At 44.4% G+C, this 16,564-nt stretch overlaps 1 protein-coding gene across 1 annotated transcript in view; it reads left to right on the plus strand.

Moving 5' to 3' along the window:
* Positions 1-16,564, plus strand: part of LOC116824569 (sperm flagellar protein 2-like) — a 96,366-nt gene that overhangs the window by 45,642 nt on the left and 34,160 nt on the right. The window contains exons 16-18 of the mRNA XM_032779921.2: positions 12,258-12,418; positions 13,213-13,399; positions 13,890-14,061. Coding sequence (XP_032635812.1) covers positions 12,258-12,418; positions 13,213-13,399; positions 13,890-14,061 — 520 coding nt within the window. The remainder of the gene's footprint in view (positions 1-12,257; positions 12,419-13,212; positions 13,400-13,889; positions 14,062-16,564) is intronic.

The raw sequence follows: 16,564 nt of genomic DNA on the forward strand, positions 1-16,564 counted from the left end.
GATCGATATTATTGTCTTGCAAATAGGAGCTGTTGGCGGTACACGTCTGGCCTGTTGATCTGTTTCTTTACTTCCTCGTGCGTATTGTAGTTTTTGAGAATGCTTGGTAGGAGATTTTTGTAGGTGTTTGGTCTCTGTCTGAGGGGTAGAGCAGATGCGGTTGTACCTCAGTGTTTGTGTTAAGGCCTGATCGTTGTTGATGTGCCCGGGTGAAGCTGGAGCATGAAGGTAGGCATAGCGGTCGGTAGATTTTTGGTCATGGATAGTGTTAATGTGACCATCACTTATTTGCGCCGTGGTGTCTAGAAGTGCGACCCTCCCTGTAGATGGTCTAGGCTGAGGTTGATAGTCGGGTGGAGCTGTTGAATCATGGTGGAATTTTTCCAGAGTCTCCTTCCCATGGGTCCAGATGTGGAATGTAACTCCAGGGTAGTGTAGGTAGAGAAGGGGATGAGTGGACGAGAGCTAGGAAGAATTGTTCCAGGTCGCCATAAAAATCTTGGCATATTGTGGGCCATGCGGGTGCCTCATGGCGGTGCCACTGATTGGAGATATATTGTCATCAAATTTGAAATAGTTGTGCATGGAGGATAAAGGCACAGGCTCAGCAGCCAGTTGTGCTGTAGCATCATCAGGGATACTTTCCGACAGCTTTGTATTCCATCTGTGTGTGGAGTTAGTGTAGAGAGACTCTCCTCCATGGTGGCTAGGAGGTGTTTTTGAGGTCACCACATGGCGTTGTCGTCTTCCTCAGGAAATCCAGTGGTTCACGGAGACGCTGGAGTGCTGGTGGCATAGGATCTGATGAGAGTCCACATCTCCAGACAGTCCTTCAGTGAGAGTTGCCAATGCCCGAGAATGATGGGCATCCAGGGATTTCCGGGTTGTGATCTTGGGTAGTAGAATAGATAACCCCTTCGGGCTCTGAGGTATGTTGATTTGTTTCCGGTGTAGTGTAGGGAGTGTCCTGAGTAGATGGTGCAGTTTCTTAGTGTATTCTCAGTGGGATTGAGGGCAGTGGCCTGTAGAATTTGTTTGGAGAGTTCTTCTTCGAGAGATGTTCCTGTGGTGCTCCATTCTAGGTGTCAGTGCACCCCTGCCGCCTTTGATCAGAGATTTCGTGCAGCAGTACTTTATACCCCATGCATGCTGAGCCGGCCCCCACACTGAGTATTACCTCTAGTGAGCTGCACGGCGGTTCCCTCAGTTTCCTTCTCTACTGTCCCGGCTTGGAGGCTCAGGCAGGACTCCCTTAAAGAATTTCTTTCCTCATCTTAACCTAGACTATGTGTTAGACAGTTTCTTGTTAGTTCGTTGTTAGTTAGTGTTACTACCTTTTCTACTGTTTTTTAAAAAAATTAAAAAATTGTTCTCTCAAGTCCGCTTCAGATATTGCCTGGTCCACAGGCTTTAAGCGCTTGCTCCGCGTGTTAAGGACGCTATCCCTCTCCGATTGGACATTTACAGTGCCATAATAATGTTTGAGGGAGACCACATATTCCCAAAAATGTGCTCACTGCACTAAACTAAGCTTCCAGAGCAGAAGAACAGGGAGCAAAATTAACTTATTCTACTTCAAAATCCCTAGGGGTCCGCCTCAGATTCCTTGGCACAGACTCATGACCTTCCACTCACCGACACAGCTCTCCCACTTCGAAAAAGCAGGAGAAGCAGCAAAACGAGGCACCCTTTCTGTCAAAATTTCAAAAGCCTTTAGACACATTCTCCGGTTCACTCCACTAGTCTCCTTAGCGTGTCTCCCGCCTGAGCACTTTCGACGAGCGGGCTCCTCCGGCACTGCGTTAGACCTGCCTGTGCTTTCGGCTGGCAGTGAGAAGCTCCGGTGCCGAGGTGACGGCTTTTGCCTGCCTTCGATTATGGCACTATTCGGCCCCCCCCCCCCCCCCCCCCCAAAAAACTTTTGGTGATGGAACGGGGGGATCGACATTTCAGACCCCTGATGCACTGCAGCCTTGCTATATAAAGCACACACTGACTCCAGCACCGGCGTTAATACTCTTACTTGGCAAGGAGCCAAGACTAAGCACCCGGTGCAAAGCCTGGGTTCCCTCACAGCAATCAATCAGCTTCACTTCAGCTGCCTCAGTGCTGCTGTTTACCCAGTCAAGTGACCCTCTTAGTGTCACCTACACTGCAATCGCTCTTCCTAAAAACTGCTTCTCCCTTACGAATGATTCAGGGTCCGAAACAACCGTCCTCCAGTGAGGAGGAGTTCTGAACTACAGGGTGATGTATTCAATGCAATCAGAATTCCATCTCGGAGTCCTGATCACCCCGGAGCACAGGAAAGTTTGTCTCAGACTATCCTCGAGACCTGTCTCCTGGGGTACCCCGGATGGGCACCACCTATGCCTTTTCCACCCCATGGCAGTATTGGCCCCATAGGGCACTTTCCTCGCAGCACACCGCTATTCCCAATCCGATGAGATACGCAACGTCCAAATGATATGACACATTCCTTGATGTTCATCCCTCCCATTCCTCGGATCAATTAATCTGTCCTGACCCAGTACTAACTAAGTAATGCCTGAAGAGCTTTACTCCCTCCGCCTCTACCGTCCTCCAGACGAATTTTTTTGAAATTCCAGGATTCTTTAAAAGGTTGCCAGCGAGCTTAGAATCCAATATAGAGGAAGTACAGACCAACACCATGAGTTACGACGGGACATCTTTTAACCCTCTTCTTCATCCAACTGGCATTACCAATCAATGCAGCTTCTGGAACCTGCAATCCATCTGCAGGCTCCAGCCACAAGCCAGCCTACCTGCAAACAAGCGGACCCTACATACTTCATTCCCTCTAACAGCTCCTGCATTCTTTCTCACCATCTGCTCCAACTCACTGGTTAGTGGACGCAGCCAATCCAAAGGAAACAACAACAGTGTTCTGCCATATCCCATGCCAACAAAGGAAGGCAAATGCTTAGACCCTGCTGGGTCCGAAGTGTATGCCTCTTCAACCTTACAATTTTCGAATTGCCAATTATACCGCCCAATTCTGGCAAGACGTACAAACATAGAATACTCTAACAAGTTCATGGACTTTATGAACATTCCAGAACCAGAAGAAACAACAGTTTTACAGCGTTTTAGTTTCGAGGCAAATCACTATACACACTGGTCTCTTCCAAGCAGCTCTGGATTCCAGCCCATACGTACCGCAGCCAAGATCGGACGCGCGTCGGCCGTTGGTCATGCGTCGAGGTTCATGGACTCCTCCTCTCCCTCTTTGCCCTTGCAACGGGTTCCAGTGAGTCCATATGAGATCGTGGCTTTCTGATGGTGATTTAAACTTCTTTGCTCCACACGAATGAGGTGCTCCACTCAATGCAAGGACTCAAGGGCACTCTTCGATCCTTGGCATCCCTCCCTCCCTACAGCCAGAAGCGACGTACAGATATCAACCTTACCACCACTTTGCGCTCCCCTTCTATATACTCAACGCATTTCCCAAGATCTCAGGATCAACACGAGCAACACCAACACCAGAGATCCAGATACAGCGGCAGTCGCCCCGTTCTTCCGGGATGAGCCCAACTTCCTCCATCTTAATAGAGCATTTGAACTTTGGTCGGGTCTCGTAAACATCATCCCCAACTTCAAGCGTATGCACTGCTACAAACTATCTTTGGACACTGCCTACCAGCCATTTGCACCAATGCAGAATTTACCACTACAGTGTTCTAGAGGTCATCACAACTGGGTATTCTATTCCCCTTCACTCTCCTTATTCCACCCACCCCATCCTCCCCGTCCCTGCTGCAGGACTTCCGACGCTACACCTTCCAGCAAGAAGTACAACCTTCCTCACCATGGGGGCTCTGAACTGGTGCCTCCGAAATTGCCATCAATAAGGGAAGGGGTTCTACTGCCAGCCACAATTATTTCTTACAGAATAAGAAAATCTGGGGTATGAATCGGTGACCGATCCTCCGACTCAGGGGCTCAACAAATTTGTCAAAAATGGCAAAGCTCAAGATGGTTAACTCTCCCACCATAATTCAGCCCTCGACTACAAGAGCCTACTTTCCGTCACTATCACCCGGCCCATAGACGTTTTCTTCGTTTTACCCTCGCTTCAAACGCATTTCCATCAGAGTTCTACCCTTCGCCTTTCACTGCCCCTCGAGTTTTCTCAGCTCCTAGTGGTAGTCACTGCCTACTCAGGGAAAAAGGAGTCATAATTTCCCTTACCTCGGCATTGCCTCCTGCAGGCCTCCCGTCGAGAGCCCTCCGCTTCACACAACTCACCGTCAAATTTGCTTCCAGTCCCTGGCTGCAACAACAAAACAAATCCGCATTAAGTCCTACACAGCACCTGGAGTTATAGAGCGAGCCTCGACTCCACAACTGGACTGGCATCTCTGCCCACCCGACCGATTCAATACCATAAACTGCTGGTACGAGACTTCGCACGCCCCGGGGTCACCACCGAGACTGCCTCCAACTACGTAGGGCACATGGCCTCGTGCACCTTTCTGGCTCCGAACGCACGGTCATCTACTGAGGTGCTTCCAAGCTTGCTGCACGGTTTACAAACCAAACCGTTGCACTCCTAACAAACACTGGCATACCCTTACCAAGTCAAAGACTCTCTCATATGGTGGAACAGTCCTCTACAACCTCTGCTCGGCAGTCCCTCTCACAGACTCCCCAACTCTCATAACGGCGACCGATGCATCCTATGGGCTGGGGCACACATCTCCACAAACATCACAGGCTATGGTCTCATTCTGAGACCTCTCCTGCCACAAAATGTTCTAAGAACTTCGAGCTATATGATATGCCTGCTGCTGCTTTTCTCACTAATCAAGAATCACAAATGTACGCTATAATGACAGAAACATTGCCCTGTTCTTGTAACAGACAAGAAGGGGATCGTTCCCACTCTCTTTACTCAGAGGCCAATAAATCTCTGGAATTGGTGCTTGCGACCAACATACCGCATAGCAGCGCTTATCTCCCAGAGGTGGGATGAACAACCACTGGGCTGATGAGTTAAGCAGACGTTTCCCTTCGGAGCCGAATGGGAGATAGACGGGGAAATCATCTACAAACATATTCGGCACTTGGGTCTCCCAACCATAGATCTCTTATGCAACCGGAAAACACGAAATGCCTCGATTTTGCTCCAGGGGGACTGGCAAACACTCCCTCGGAGATGCATGTCATGATCCATGGCACCGGGACTTAGCTTATGCATTCCCCCAATACATTGCTCAACAGGTCCTGCACAAAGATCACGACAGATCTTGCCAGGGTGCGGGTCTTGTATCGCCCTTCATGGCCGAACAACGCGGCTCCTTTCTCACCAGAAGTCCAATTCAATCCACGATCTCCCTGCCTCTCAATCCCGAACCTTTATCACATGCAACACGGGCCGGCTGTTCACCCCATCTCTCATGCTTCTATCTCAAGAGCCTGGTAACTCATGGGTCTCCAACGAGAACTTAGACTGTTCTGACCAAGTTCAGAGGGTACTGTCCTACACAGCCAAACACATCACCCGTACCACCTATCTCCGAAGTGAAACGATTCAAAAAAGGTGTTTCAACTAAACACTGTGCTCCTACCTTGGCACCTCGTCCGGATTGCGACTGATCTATGGGACATTAAGCAAATCCAGCTTTTCCTTCAGCTCCATCAGAGTCCACTTAGCGCATCACAACCTTCATGGTTACAGTTTGACATACCGTCGGTACTTCGCTATCCCATCACCAAGCGTTACCTAGGGACTCCAACCTATATTCAGACATTAAGCACCCTACCCAGTCCATGTGGTCTGGGATCTTCACTCTTAGTATTGTCCTGTTTCTACCTCAACAATTTGACCTTAGCCACCTGCTTCCCTCTTGCATCCTCTTGATGAAACAAGCCTTTTTGGTGGCGATTAACCTCTGCCAAATGGGCCAGGCAGATAGCAGCCCTTATGGCAGATTCCACTCATTACGCCCTTTCAAGGACAAAGTTACTCTATTTGCCTATCACCCAGAATTCCTCAAAGTTCACGCTTCTTTCACATCAATGAACCATAACATTTAACCAACTTTTTTCCTGAAACCAAACATGCAAACTTCTTCGAAGCACAATGCACACACTTGATGTGCGCAGGACCGTATCCTTCTATTTGGACAGAACCTAAACCCCTTCAGAAATCTCCCTAGACTCTTTGTCTCCATCACAGAGTGCTCCAAGCATGCTCTATCTCTACCAGACGAACCTTCATAACTGGATCTCCCAATTCCATACGACTCTGCTATCAGATAAAAAACAGCTATTGATCAGAACACCATTCCATTGATGTGTATATCTACCCTCTTGTAGCTTCTTACCTAAAGTACCATTGACTGACATTTGTAGAGCAGCCACTCTGGTCCTCCGAGCACACATTTGTCAAACACTTATGCCCTTACTCAGGGCCCCTTCTCTCTGACGACTCGATTAGCAGGCAGTATTAATCTACGCATTCCGCCAGATCGAAGTCCTCTACATACTTTGAGATAACTGCTTCGAAGTCATCTAGAGTGGAGCACCCACAAGGGACATCTCTCTCGAAGAGGGAGGTTACTCACCTTGTGCAGAAACCTGACGTTCTTCGAGATGAGTTCCCTGTGGGTGCTCCACTTACACCACTCCTCTCCTCTACTTCAGAGTTAGGGGGTACCTCCGTTGTAGAAAAAGGACTTGAGGGAACCGGCCACGCCAATGTTCACTAGAGGTATACTCAGAGTGGGGGCCAGAGACTCTGAGCAATGCGTGGCCGGTAATGAGTACTGCTGCAGAAATTCTCCTGATCAAAGGTGCAGAGCGCCCGGACAACCTAGAGTTGGAGCACCTACTAGGGCGACACTCATCTCGAAGAACGTCAATTACTGCACGAAGGGAGTTATTCTCTCTCTGTCTGGCGGCCTCCTTTTGGTAGTCAAGACCTGTTTCATTGATGACAATAGCACCTCCTTTAATCAGTCTTGATGATAATGTAGGGTGCTCTTGAGGCTGTGGATGGCATTAGCTTCTGCTATGACTTAGGTTATGAGGCTAGCGATGTTGTTCCACATTACTGCCTGTGCACATCGGCGGAAGCATTCAATGTATAGGTCCAGACTGTCATTCGACCTCAGAGGAGTCCATGTGAGTCTTCTTCTTGTATGTTGGTGGGAGGGATACCTGATGTATCAGTGCGCTGTTCAGTGTTGTCCGAGAAGTATTTCTTTGAGTCGGGCGGTGAGAAGTAGGCTTCCAGATCGCCGCGGAGACTGATCATTTGGTGTGGGGGTGGCGGCAGAAAGAGAGTCCCAGATAGGTACGACTTTCTATCTGGCGCTGAGTGTGGTAGTTGGATAGATTGACGATATTGGCAATGGGCCTGGTCCATTTTGATGACATCTCTCATCGGACCCCATGGGAAAGGAGACTCTGGAAAAATTCCACACACGATTTAACAGTTTCCACCCTACCATCAGCCTAAAGCCTGGACCAATCTACACGGAGTCCATCTTCCTCGACACCACGGTGCAAATAAAGTGATGGTCACATTAACACCACCATACCAAAAACCTACCAACCCTATGCCTAACCTTCATAGCCTTCCAGCTTCCATCCCGGCAACATCACTACGGATCCATATGTCTACCAAGCAATGGGAGTACAACTGCCATCTGGCTCTAGACCCCTTCAGATAGAGACCAACACCTACAAAATCTCCACCAAGCATATCTCAAAACTAAATACCCGCCGCAGGAAGTAAAGACAAGACAACAGAGCCAGACGTGTACCCAGAAACCTCCCTATTGCAAGGACAAACACCAAGAAAGAAACCAACAGGACTCCACTGGCCATCACTATGCCCCAGCTAAAACCCCTCCAACGCAATCAATCAGGGAATCTACAACCCATCCTGGACAATGACCCACCTTTCACAGGCTTGGTGTGCAGGCCAGTCCTTGCCACCAAGACAACCTGACAACCTAAACATATTCTCACCAGTAACTGCAACACACGCACCATAGGTACAATCTAGCTCAGGAACAACCATCAACAACCTGATGCCAACTCTTGCCACATATCTACACCCAGCGACACCATCACAGGAACCTAACAGATCAGCCAAACACCATCACACGCGGTTCATTCACCTGCACGTCCCACCAATTGTAATAAACACCAATCATATGCCAGCAAATCCCCTCTGCTATATACATCAGCCAACTGGACAGCTCTCTACGGAAAAGGATAAATGGACACAAATACAGATATTAGGAATGGAATACTAAAAACCTGTAGGAGAAACACTTAACCTCCCTGGCCACACTTGGCAGACCTAAGGTGGCCATGCATGCCTGCAGCAAAAAACTTCAGGACCAGACTTCAAAGAGAAGCTACTGAGCTTCAGTTCATCTGCAAATTTGACACCATCAGCTCAGGATTAAACAAATACTGTGAATGGCTTGCCAACTACAGAATCAGTTTCTCCTCCCTTGGTTTTCATACCTCAACTGCTAGAACGAGGCCTCATCCTCCCTGATTGAACTAACCTCATTATCTCTAGCTTGCTTGCATATATATACCTGCCCCTGGAAATTTCCACTACATGCATCTGATGAAGTGGGTATTCACCCACAAAAGCTCATGCTCCAAAACATCTGTTAGTCTATAAGGTGCCACAGGATTCTTTGCTGCTTTTACAGATCCAGACTAACACGGCTACCCCTCTGATACTTGATCTTAATAGAGCACCATCCATCCTGTGTACTGAATGAAGCAGGATTTCTATGGATAAAATATCATATTATCATGTAATTAAAAACTATCATCATGCCTATACAAAACGGGACTGAAGTAAAGTTGCACAAACAAGCTTAATTCTGTCATTCCCTAACTTTTAAGTGCTTGACATTGATTATATATATTTTTGGAGCTCTTTTACAGTATCATATTTAAGAGTATATGCTCTAAATATCACTTTTCATAGCTGCACTGACAAATGATGTACATTTATGCTTTCATCCTTTTTTCATGGGCCTCCGTTCTCTATAGCATCAAATCAATCTTGTCCATGCTTCAACCTCCTGAATAATTTTGCCTTTCCCTATTTAGTCGGGCTAGTCTCTTACTATGCCAAACATCAACCCTTCATCTGCCATCTTCAATTACTTGTTTATCCGGTTCTTTTTCGAGTCTTGTCTCTACTACGAGTGCTCCACTCTAGGTGCACTAGAGCCACCTGCATCTTTGAACAGTGATTTCTCATAGCAGTGTTCATATGGCCTGCCCATGGGTGTTAAGTCAGTCTCATGCGCATGCTGTTGTTATGTAGCACTGCATGGGTGAACCACTCTCAATTCCTACTGAACTGCCTTTGCCTGAGACAGAGCTCTAGCAGTTGTCCTGTTGAGATTCCCTCAACTCTGTTGTTCTCTCTTACTCATGTAACCATCTGCCAGGTGCAGTCAGCAGCCACAAGGGCCAGGTTCAATATCTAAGGGTCCTTTTTACAATACAACTGAGCACTGGCTTGAGCTCCCCACCCAGTAACCAGGGAAATTCCACACCACCCCTGGGAACCTCTAAGAGGCAATACTTCCCCTCTTGCAATCACCGAGTCTGTGTGTAGTAAAGAAACTTAGTAAACAGAGGGAAGTAACCTGGCATTAATTTGGGGAAATGCAACAAGCATGATTCAGAAGCATATGATCATGAGCAAAACACCCACTCCGGAATACATTGGGCAGTGTCCTTTGCCTCAGGTTCTCACCTTGTGGTGAGGATGTCCAATAAACAACAGTGCCTTCATCATGCCACTCCCCTGCATTTTATTGTTGGCCAGGATAACTTTCAATACTGAATGCTCCTCTTTAGCCTATCATCTGCCCCAAGGATCATGTTGGTGACAGCAACGCAACTCCACAGGAAAGGTGTTTTAGTATTCTCTTTCCTGGACGGCTGGTTGCTGAACAGGAACTGATGTCTCGGGCAACTTCCAAGGCCATAGGACTCTTTCTCAAATTGGGTCAACAACTGTACATACAAAAATCCATCTTAACCCGAGTACAGAACCTAGAGTTCACAGGGCACATCTTGATGGGGACAGTGATAAAAAGAGCCTATCTTCCTCAGCACAGATTTGTGGCTCTTTCCGACATAGCAAACAGAATTCAGCTTAGCTCCCAAACCACTATCAGGAACTGCATTCAACTACTGGGGCACATGGCAGCCACCACCTTCGTTACGGAACATGACCAGACTTCAAATGTGCTGCCTTTTAGGGTGGCTCAGAACCATCTATTCACCCACCGGGCACAGTCTAAATATGCTTCTTTCCGTACCTACCTTCAGGAAACAATCCCTCAACAGTGAAAGGACCATCACAATGTATGCACAGGAGCTCCATTTGCACATCTTCCCCAGTGATCATTATAAAAATGACACCTCTCTGTTAGCATAGGGAGCACAGCTCAGCTCTTACACGATCCAAGGCAAGTAGATGTCACTAGAAATGATGCTACAGGACTTCAGCTCAGACTCTGAGCTTCAGCCCTGCACGAGATGCCAGTGCTCGGGGCTTCCACCTGGCAGGGCCCATGGACCCCCCTAAAACCAGCTTGTGGCCCTCTTGGGGCCATGTAGGCCTGGTTGAGAACTGCTAATCTAGAGGGTGCAGGTGCAGGTGTGGATGCAGATTCATATAAAAGATGGAGTGTGGATTGCGGATTGGATATAATTTAATTGTTGCAGATGCAGATCCAAATTTTTGTATCTGAATAAGACTCATCTAATAGTTTGTTAGTGCACTTTGATCTATCCTTTTAAGCACAGAGTAAGCTAGTGCAGGGTGCACCCACTTTCCCATTAACTAAGTTCATGTGTAGTCAATCACTAAGTGTCATTGAAAGTTAATGAGATTTTGTGTCTGAAGTCACTGAGCTGCTTCTGACTTTTCCCCTCAAACTGTTACCTCCTAAGTAAACCCACCCCAAGCCCGTCCCCGCCCCTGTGGAACTGACATGATATTTGCTACCATCACATTGTTCACTCTGCTTGTGGGTTATACCCCTTCCCCAACACTTACTCTCTTCAGGGCATGGATCATCTGCCACTCTGTGTATGTACAGTGCCAAGCACAAGGGGGGGCCGCATTCTTGTTTGGCCCTTTGACATTGCCATAATTAACATGATTAATAATAATTTTACTTACTATAACCTTCATTGACAACGATGGGCAACATTATTCATACTAAAACTAGCAAGTCTGAAATTGTGATCTCTATACCTTTACATTCAACAGCTTTGTCAGAGAAGGGAATAAGAATAGCAACAAAACAGGCAGAGAGTTCCTGATTGCTGAGATCCTCTGGTGTAGGTTTTACTATGGGATTCTGTAATATGTTCTTCACGTAGCTATATTATTGTATCAGTATAGATTGTATATACTCATTTTAGCAAGGTCTGATATCCCTAACAAGTCTATACCAGATTTCCATCCGCTTTGTTTTCTGTAACCAGCCAGAAGAATTTTTATCTTTAACTTATGGCCAACTGGCTGTTTTACACTATGAGATTTTTATTCTTTTCGTGAATGTGGTTTTGTGCATTTTCCCATGAATATGCAGTGCCGTTTTGTCAGTTAGAGACTCCGACACTACTGGTTTAATAAATCAAAGCATGACAGGTGCTAATGCTTTTTGGCTTCACTCTGAAATAAATAGATGTCTTGAACCTTGCAAAATCCTCTTGTTTTTTCTTTATATTGCTTGCACACTTATAATTCTTTCTTGATCATTTAAAAAAAGTTCTTTTGCTTATTATTATTATTAAAGGTTTTTCACAATTTGGATTAAGGATGTATTCAAATCTGTTTAATTACAGTTTAGAAGCACGTGCTAGATTTGTTTTCATATAATTTTGTTTATATATTTGTCAGAATTAAATATCAATATATTTTTATATTCAAATTAAATATATTTTCCTATTTCATAGCTGACATTGTTATTAAAGCTTGGAAATATCTGAATTAAAGTTTTGAACACACATTTTGAAGGTGTACTTTTCCAGTACATGCTGTAGTATGTATTTGTTATAAAATACTTAAACATATGATCAACCGGTCCTATTTTCTAGCCTCCATCAAGCATTCTCATGATGTAGACATTGCTTTTGATATATATTTTAGAGTATAAAAAACAGAAAATGCTTTGTTCCATCCTGTTTTGAATGTAAATCTGTCTTCCCTTATGAAGGTTGAAGTGGACCGTTTCCAAGATACAAAGAGATTTCTACATGACTATTACAGGGGAATGGAAGGCAAAATGCCAACAGAGGCCTGTCAAGAGTTCGTTAGAATCCCATTATTAGATATTGTTAAGGTCGAGCAATCTGTGGATCAAAGCAAGTCAAGAAGGTAAAAACTGCATTGTAAAAAAAAGTAACATAATTAATTTAGCATATAAGTGTGTTTGTGCATGTGTAACTGTTAAATAGGTAGACCATGGTGATCACAGCCATATGATAGATGCTGAGTATTGTAATGTATTTAATTTATTACACACTTTTGGCTGCCCCATCTATATTCTCTTCAGTAACAAAACAACAAAAGCTGGCATATAAAAGGTTCCTTCTTTTCCCCAAATTATGGCAGTTCCCCAACAAATCCTGCAACTAATTATATTAAACATTTAGTTCTGGATCAGTGATAAAATTTCACAAGCATGGCCTCTGAGGTTGGGGTAAACTGAACATAAGTTAAAGCAGCCTTGCTGGATGTGAGGAATTAAACACAATATTCAAGGTGAGAGTATGCCATCACTTGTGTAGAACAGTGGCATAATGCTGTGCATAACAATACCTATATTGATACCTGAATGGTTACAGTCCATCAAGACCCCATCAGTATATATAGGAGTAGTTAATATCAGTCCATCCAGTGTGTATTACTTGTTGTCTAGTCCCCTGTTTTTGTTTAGGTCAATCTTGAGTTCCTTATAGACCTCTCTACTCTGGACTAACCAATATGATTTTGTGTCATCCACAGATTTTACCTCTTGTGATCCGTGGGAGGGTTCCTCCTTTTTCCATTGCTATCACAGACTTTGAAAATGGGATTCTGGTTCTCTTAATATACCGTAACTTAATTGCACCACGTAAACATATAGCACACCATAGGGATAGTGAGTTATTTCTTATTTTCTTTTCAAGGATTCCCATGGTTCCTCGTAGACCCCCTTCTCCTGAAATAAATGTCATCAAGCAGAAAAGCAAAGCAATTCAACTAAAGAGCAATAAGGAGGAGAATTCCTCTGAAAGTATAATATTTAACTTTGGCGCAGATGAGAAACTTATCACTGATACGTGGCAAGCAGCAGTAACAGCAATATCAAATATGGTAAGAAATGCTTTATTAAGATTCACAGATTGGCTAAATAGTGGGTTAGATCTAAATCTTTCCAGTCCAAATACCAGACCCATGCGATGGTGCCGCGACTACACAACCACATTAAAGCGCTGCTGCATAGCGCTTTATCATTGCTAATGAAGACATACCCTTCAGTTCTTCAGCTTCTCAGCCTTCGCTGAAGTCTAGCCCTGCTTGGTTACCAGTTGGACTATTTCCCATGCTTCCCTTTAATACTTAAAAAATTTGTTCTAAGAAATATTTAAAGCTGCCGTCTTTTCCCATTTTGCTTTTTTGCTTTAACAACTGTTTCCATATTTAATAATCATATACTGATCAAATATGAAATCAAGTATCGAAATATCTAATTTATATTATACATCCAGCAGCAACCACTAGTAGAAAATAAAGGATAGCTTGTTCAAAATGTTAATTGTATGTTATAGATACAGAATAGTTAAATTAAAATATGAATATTAAGGTAACTGCTGAAATACAATCAAAAGAAGCAGAGGAAGAAAAAGAACGCCAGCAGCTAGAAAAGAAAGAACAAGAACGTCAAAAACCTTCTCAGGCAGCAGGAGGCAAAGGTGGTGGAAAGGATGCCAAAGATGCCAAGAAACCACCTCCAAAATCACTCACCAAAAAGAAAGGTAACTGAAACATATGATTTTCTTTTAAAAATAGAGCATAAAACTATTCAAATTAAATGAACATACACCTCTACCCTGATATAACGCTGTCCTTGGGAGCCAAAAAATCTTACCGCGTTATAGGTGAAACCACATTATATTGAACGTGCTTTGATCCTCCGGAGCGCGCAGCCCCACCTCCCTGGAGCGCTGCTTTACTGCATTATATCCGAATTTGTGTTATATCGGGTCGCGTTATATCAGGGTAGAGGTGTATGTTAAAAAAGAGACTAACTACAAAAGTTTAATACTTTTCTCTCTTTTGATAGTTCAAAACATGATAAATCAGTGTGCTGACACGGTAGTGATTAAGAAATCCATAGACTGTTGAGTGATAGTTGGGTGAATTAAATCATAAATTATATTTAGGGATAAATGTTCAGAGTATTAACAGAAAATAATACTTGCTAATCTTTTTTCTGTGCATTGCTTTGGAAATGTATACGTTGCAGCCATTTTATCAAATTATGTCAACTTTTTAAAAAATGCTGGTTCTTTTCTATCATTAATCTCCTGAAGTAGCTAAAAACATATAAATACTTCTTATTTTATTAATAAGGAACAGGATAAAAATAGTCCAAGGCTATTATTCCACACTATAATGTATCAATCTTTATAATATGATGGATCAATCCAGTCTGTCCCTGCTCTATCATCATTCTGACAAGGTATAAACAATGTCTTATTTAATTGCATTCTAATAGCACCTAGAGTCCCAACCAAGATCAGGGCCCTATTGTAATAGGTACTGTATGTACACATAATAAGAGACAATCTTTGCCTCAATGAGTTGACAGTCTAAATAGAGAAGATAGACAAATGGTAGGGGAAATAAAGTATTTTTAAAATGGGCAAATGAAGCGCAGAGAGATTATGTATATGTCTACACAGCAAAAAAAACAACTGTTCTCTGCCATAGACTACTTGTGGCAAGTCACTTGGCATATGTCTACACAGCAAAAATACACCTGCGGCAGCGAGTCTCAGAGCCCAGGTCAATTGACTCAGCCTTGTGGGGCTCATGCTGCAGTGCTGAAAGTAGTAGTGTAGACATACATGATTAGACTGAAGCCAGAGCTCCAAGACCCTTCCCCACTCTCCTTCCAGCACCCGGATTTTAGAGGCCAAGTTCCTGCCCAATCCTGAATGTCTACAGTGCTATTTTCTGCCCCTTAGCATGAGACCAAGTCTTTTGATCCAGAGTCTGAGACTTGGTGCCACAGGTTTTTTTTTGTTTGTTTGTTTGTTTGTTTTTGCTGTGTAGACATAGACTAAATTACGTGCCCAAGGTTACACAAGTAGTCTGTGTCAGAGATCTCCTGCATCTAAGTCAAGTGCCTTAACCATCTTCCCTTGCAATATAAGATAAGATATTAATGGATACATTTTTCATTTTATGCCAAATTGAGTGTTGTTGTACGTCTCCAGTGAGTGGAAGAGCTGATCAACTTTTATTTCTGGCTTTCACATCCCAGGAATACACAATACAATTTTTTTTATCTTGTAGGCAGTGCAGCAGCATACTTACTGAAACAGTGATATAACTTGCTGCACTCAATTTTGTCACCTTTAGATTTGACCATTAGAGTTATGATCAACCTGATATACTGATCTGGTATCATCCTGTTGCACCACCACAGCAGCTGCAAGTCAGTTGTTGAGGAAGAAGAGTTATCATTATCTGTACTTAACAACACTTAACAGTCAAAGTGCTTTGACTGCAATTAACGTGCCTACACAATATTAAAAAATAAAATTATAAAATAGCTTTTTAATATTAGTGGTGTTGTTTTCATTTCAGGCTTTAGGTTCATCATGTAAAAATGACTAATAGGATGATTTTAAAAAGTTGCAACGTTATTGCTGGGGCGTTGCAGTACTGCTACCCTTACTTCTGCACTGCTGCTGGCGGTGGCACTGCCTTCAGATCTGAGCAGCTAGAGAGCAGCTGCTGCTGGCTGGGACCCCAGCTCTGAAGGCAGAACCACCGCCAGCAGCAGTGCAGAAGTAAGGGTACGTCTACACTACGGGATTATTCTGATTTTACATAAACCAGTTTTATAAAACAGCTTGTATAAAGTCAAGTGCACGCGGCCACACTAAGCACATTAATTCGGCGATGTGTGTCCGTGGTCCAAGGCTAGCATCAATTTCTGGAGCATTGCATTATGGGTAGCTATTCCATAGCTATCCCATAGTTCCCGCAGTCTCCCCCGCCCCTTAGAATTCTGGGTTGAGAGCCCAGTGGCTGATGGGGCAAAAATCATTGTCGCGGGTGGTTCTGGGTGAATGTCGTCACTCATTCCTTCCTCCATGAAAGCAACGGCAGACAATCCTTCCGCGCCCTTTTTCCCTGGATTGCCCTGGCAGACGCCATAGCATGGCAACCATGGAGGCCGTTCAGCATTTTTTTTTACAGTTACCATATGTGTACTGGATGCCGCGGACAGAGGCGATACTCCAG

Source organism: Chelonoidis abingdonii, chromosome 6 (assembly GCF_003597395.2).
Source record: "Chelonoidis abingdonii isolate Lonesome George chromosome 6, CheloAbing_2.0, whole genome shotgun sequence".
Lineage (NCBI taxonomy): Eukaryota > Metazoa > Chordata > Testudines > Testudinidae > Chelonoidis > Chelonoidis abingdonii.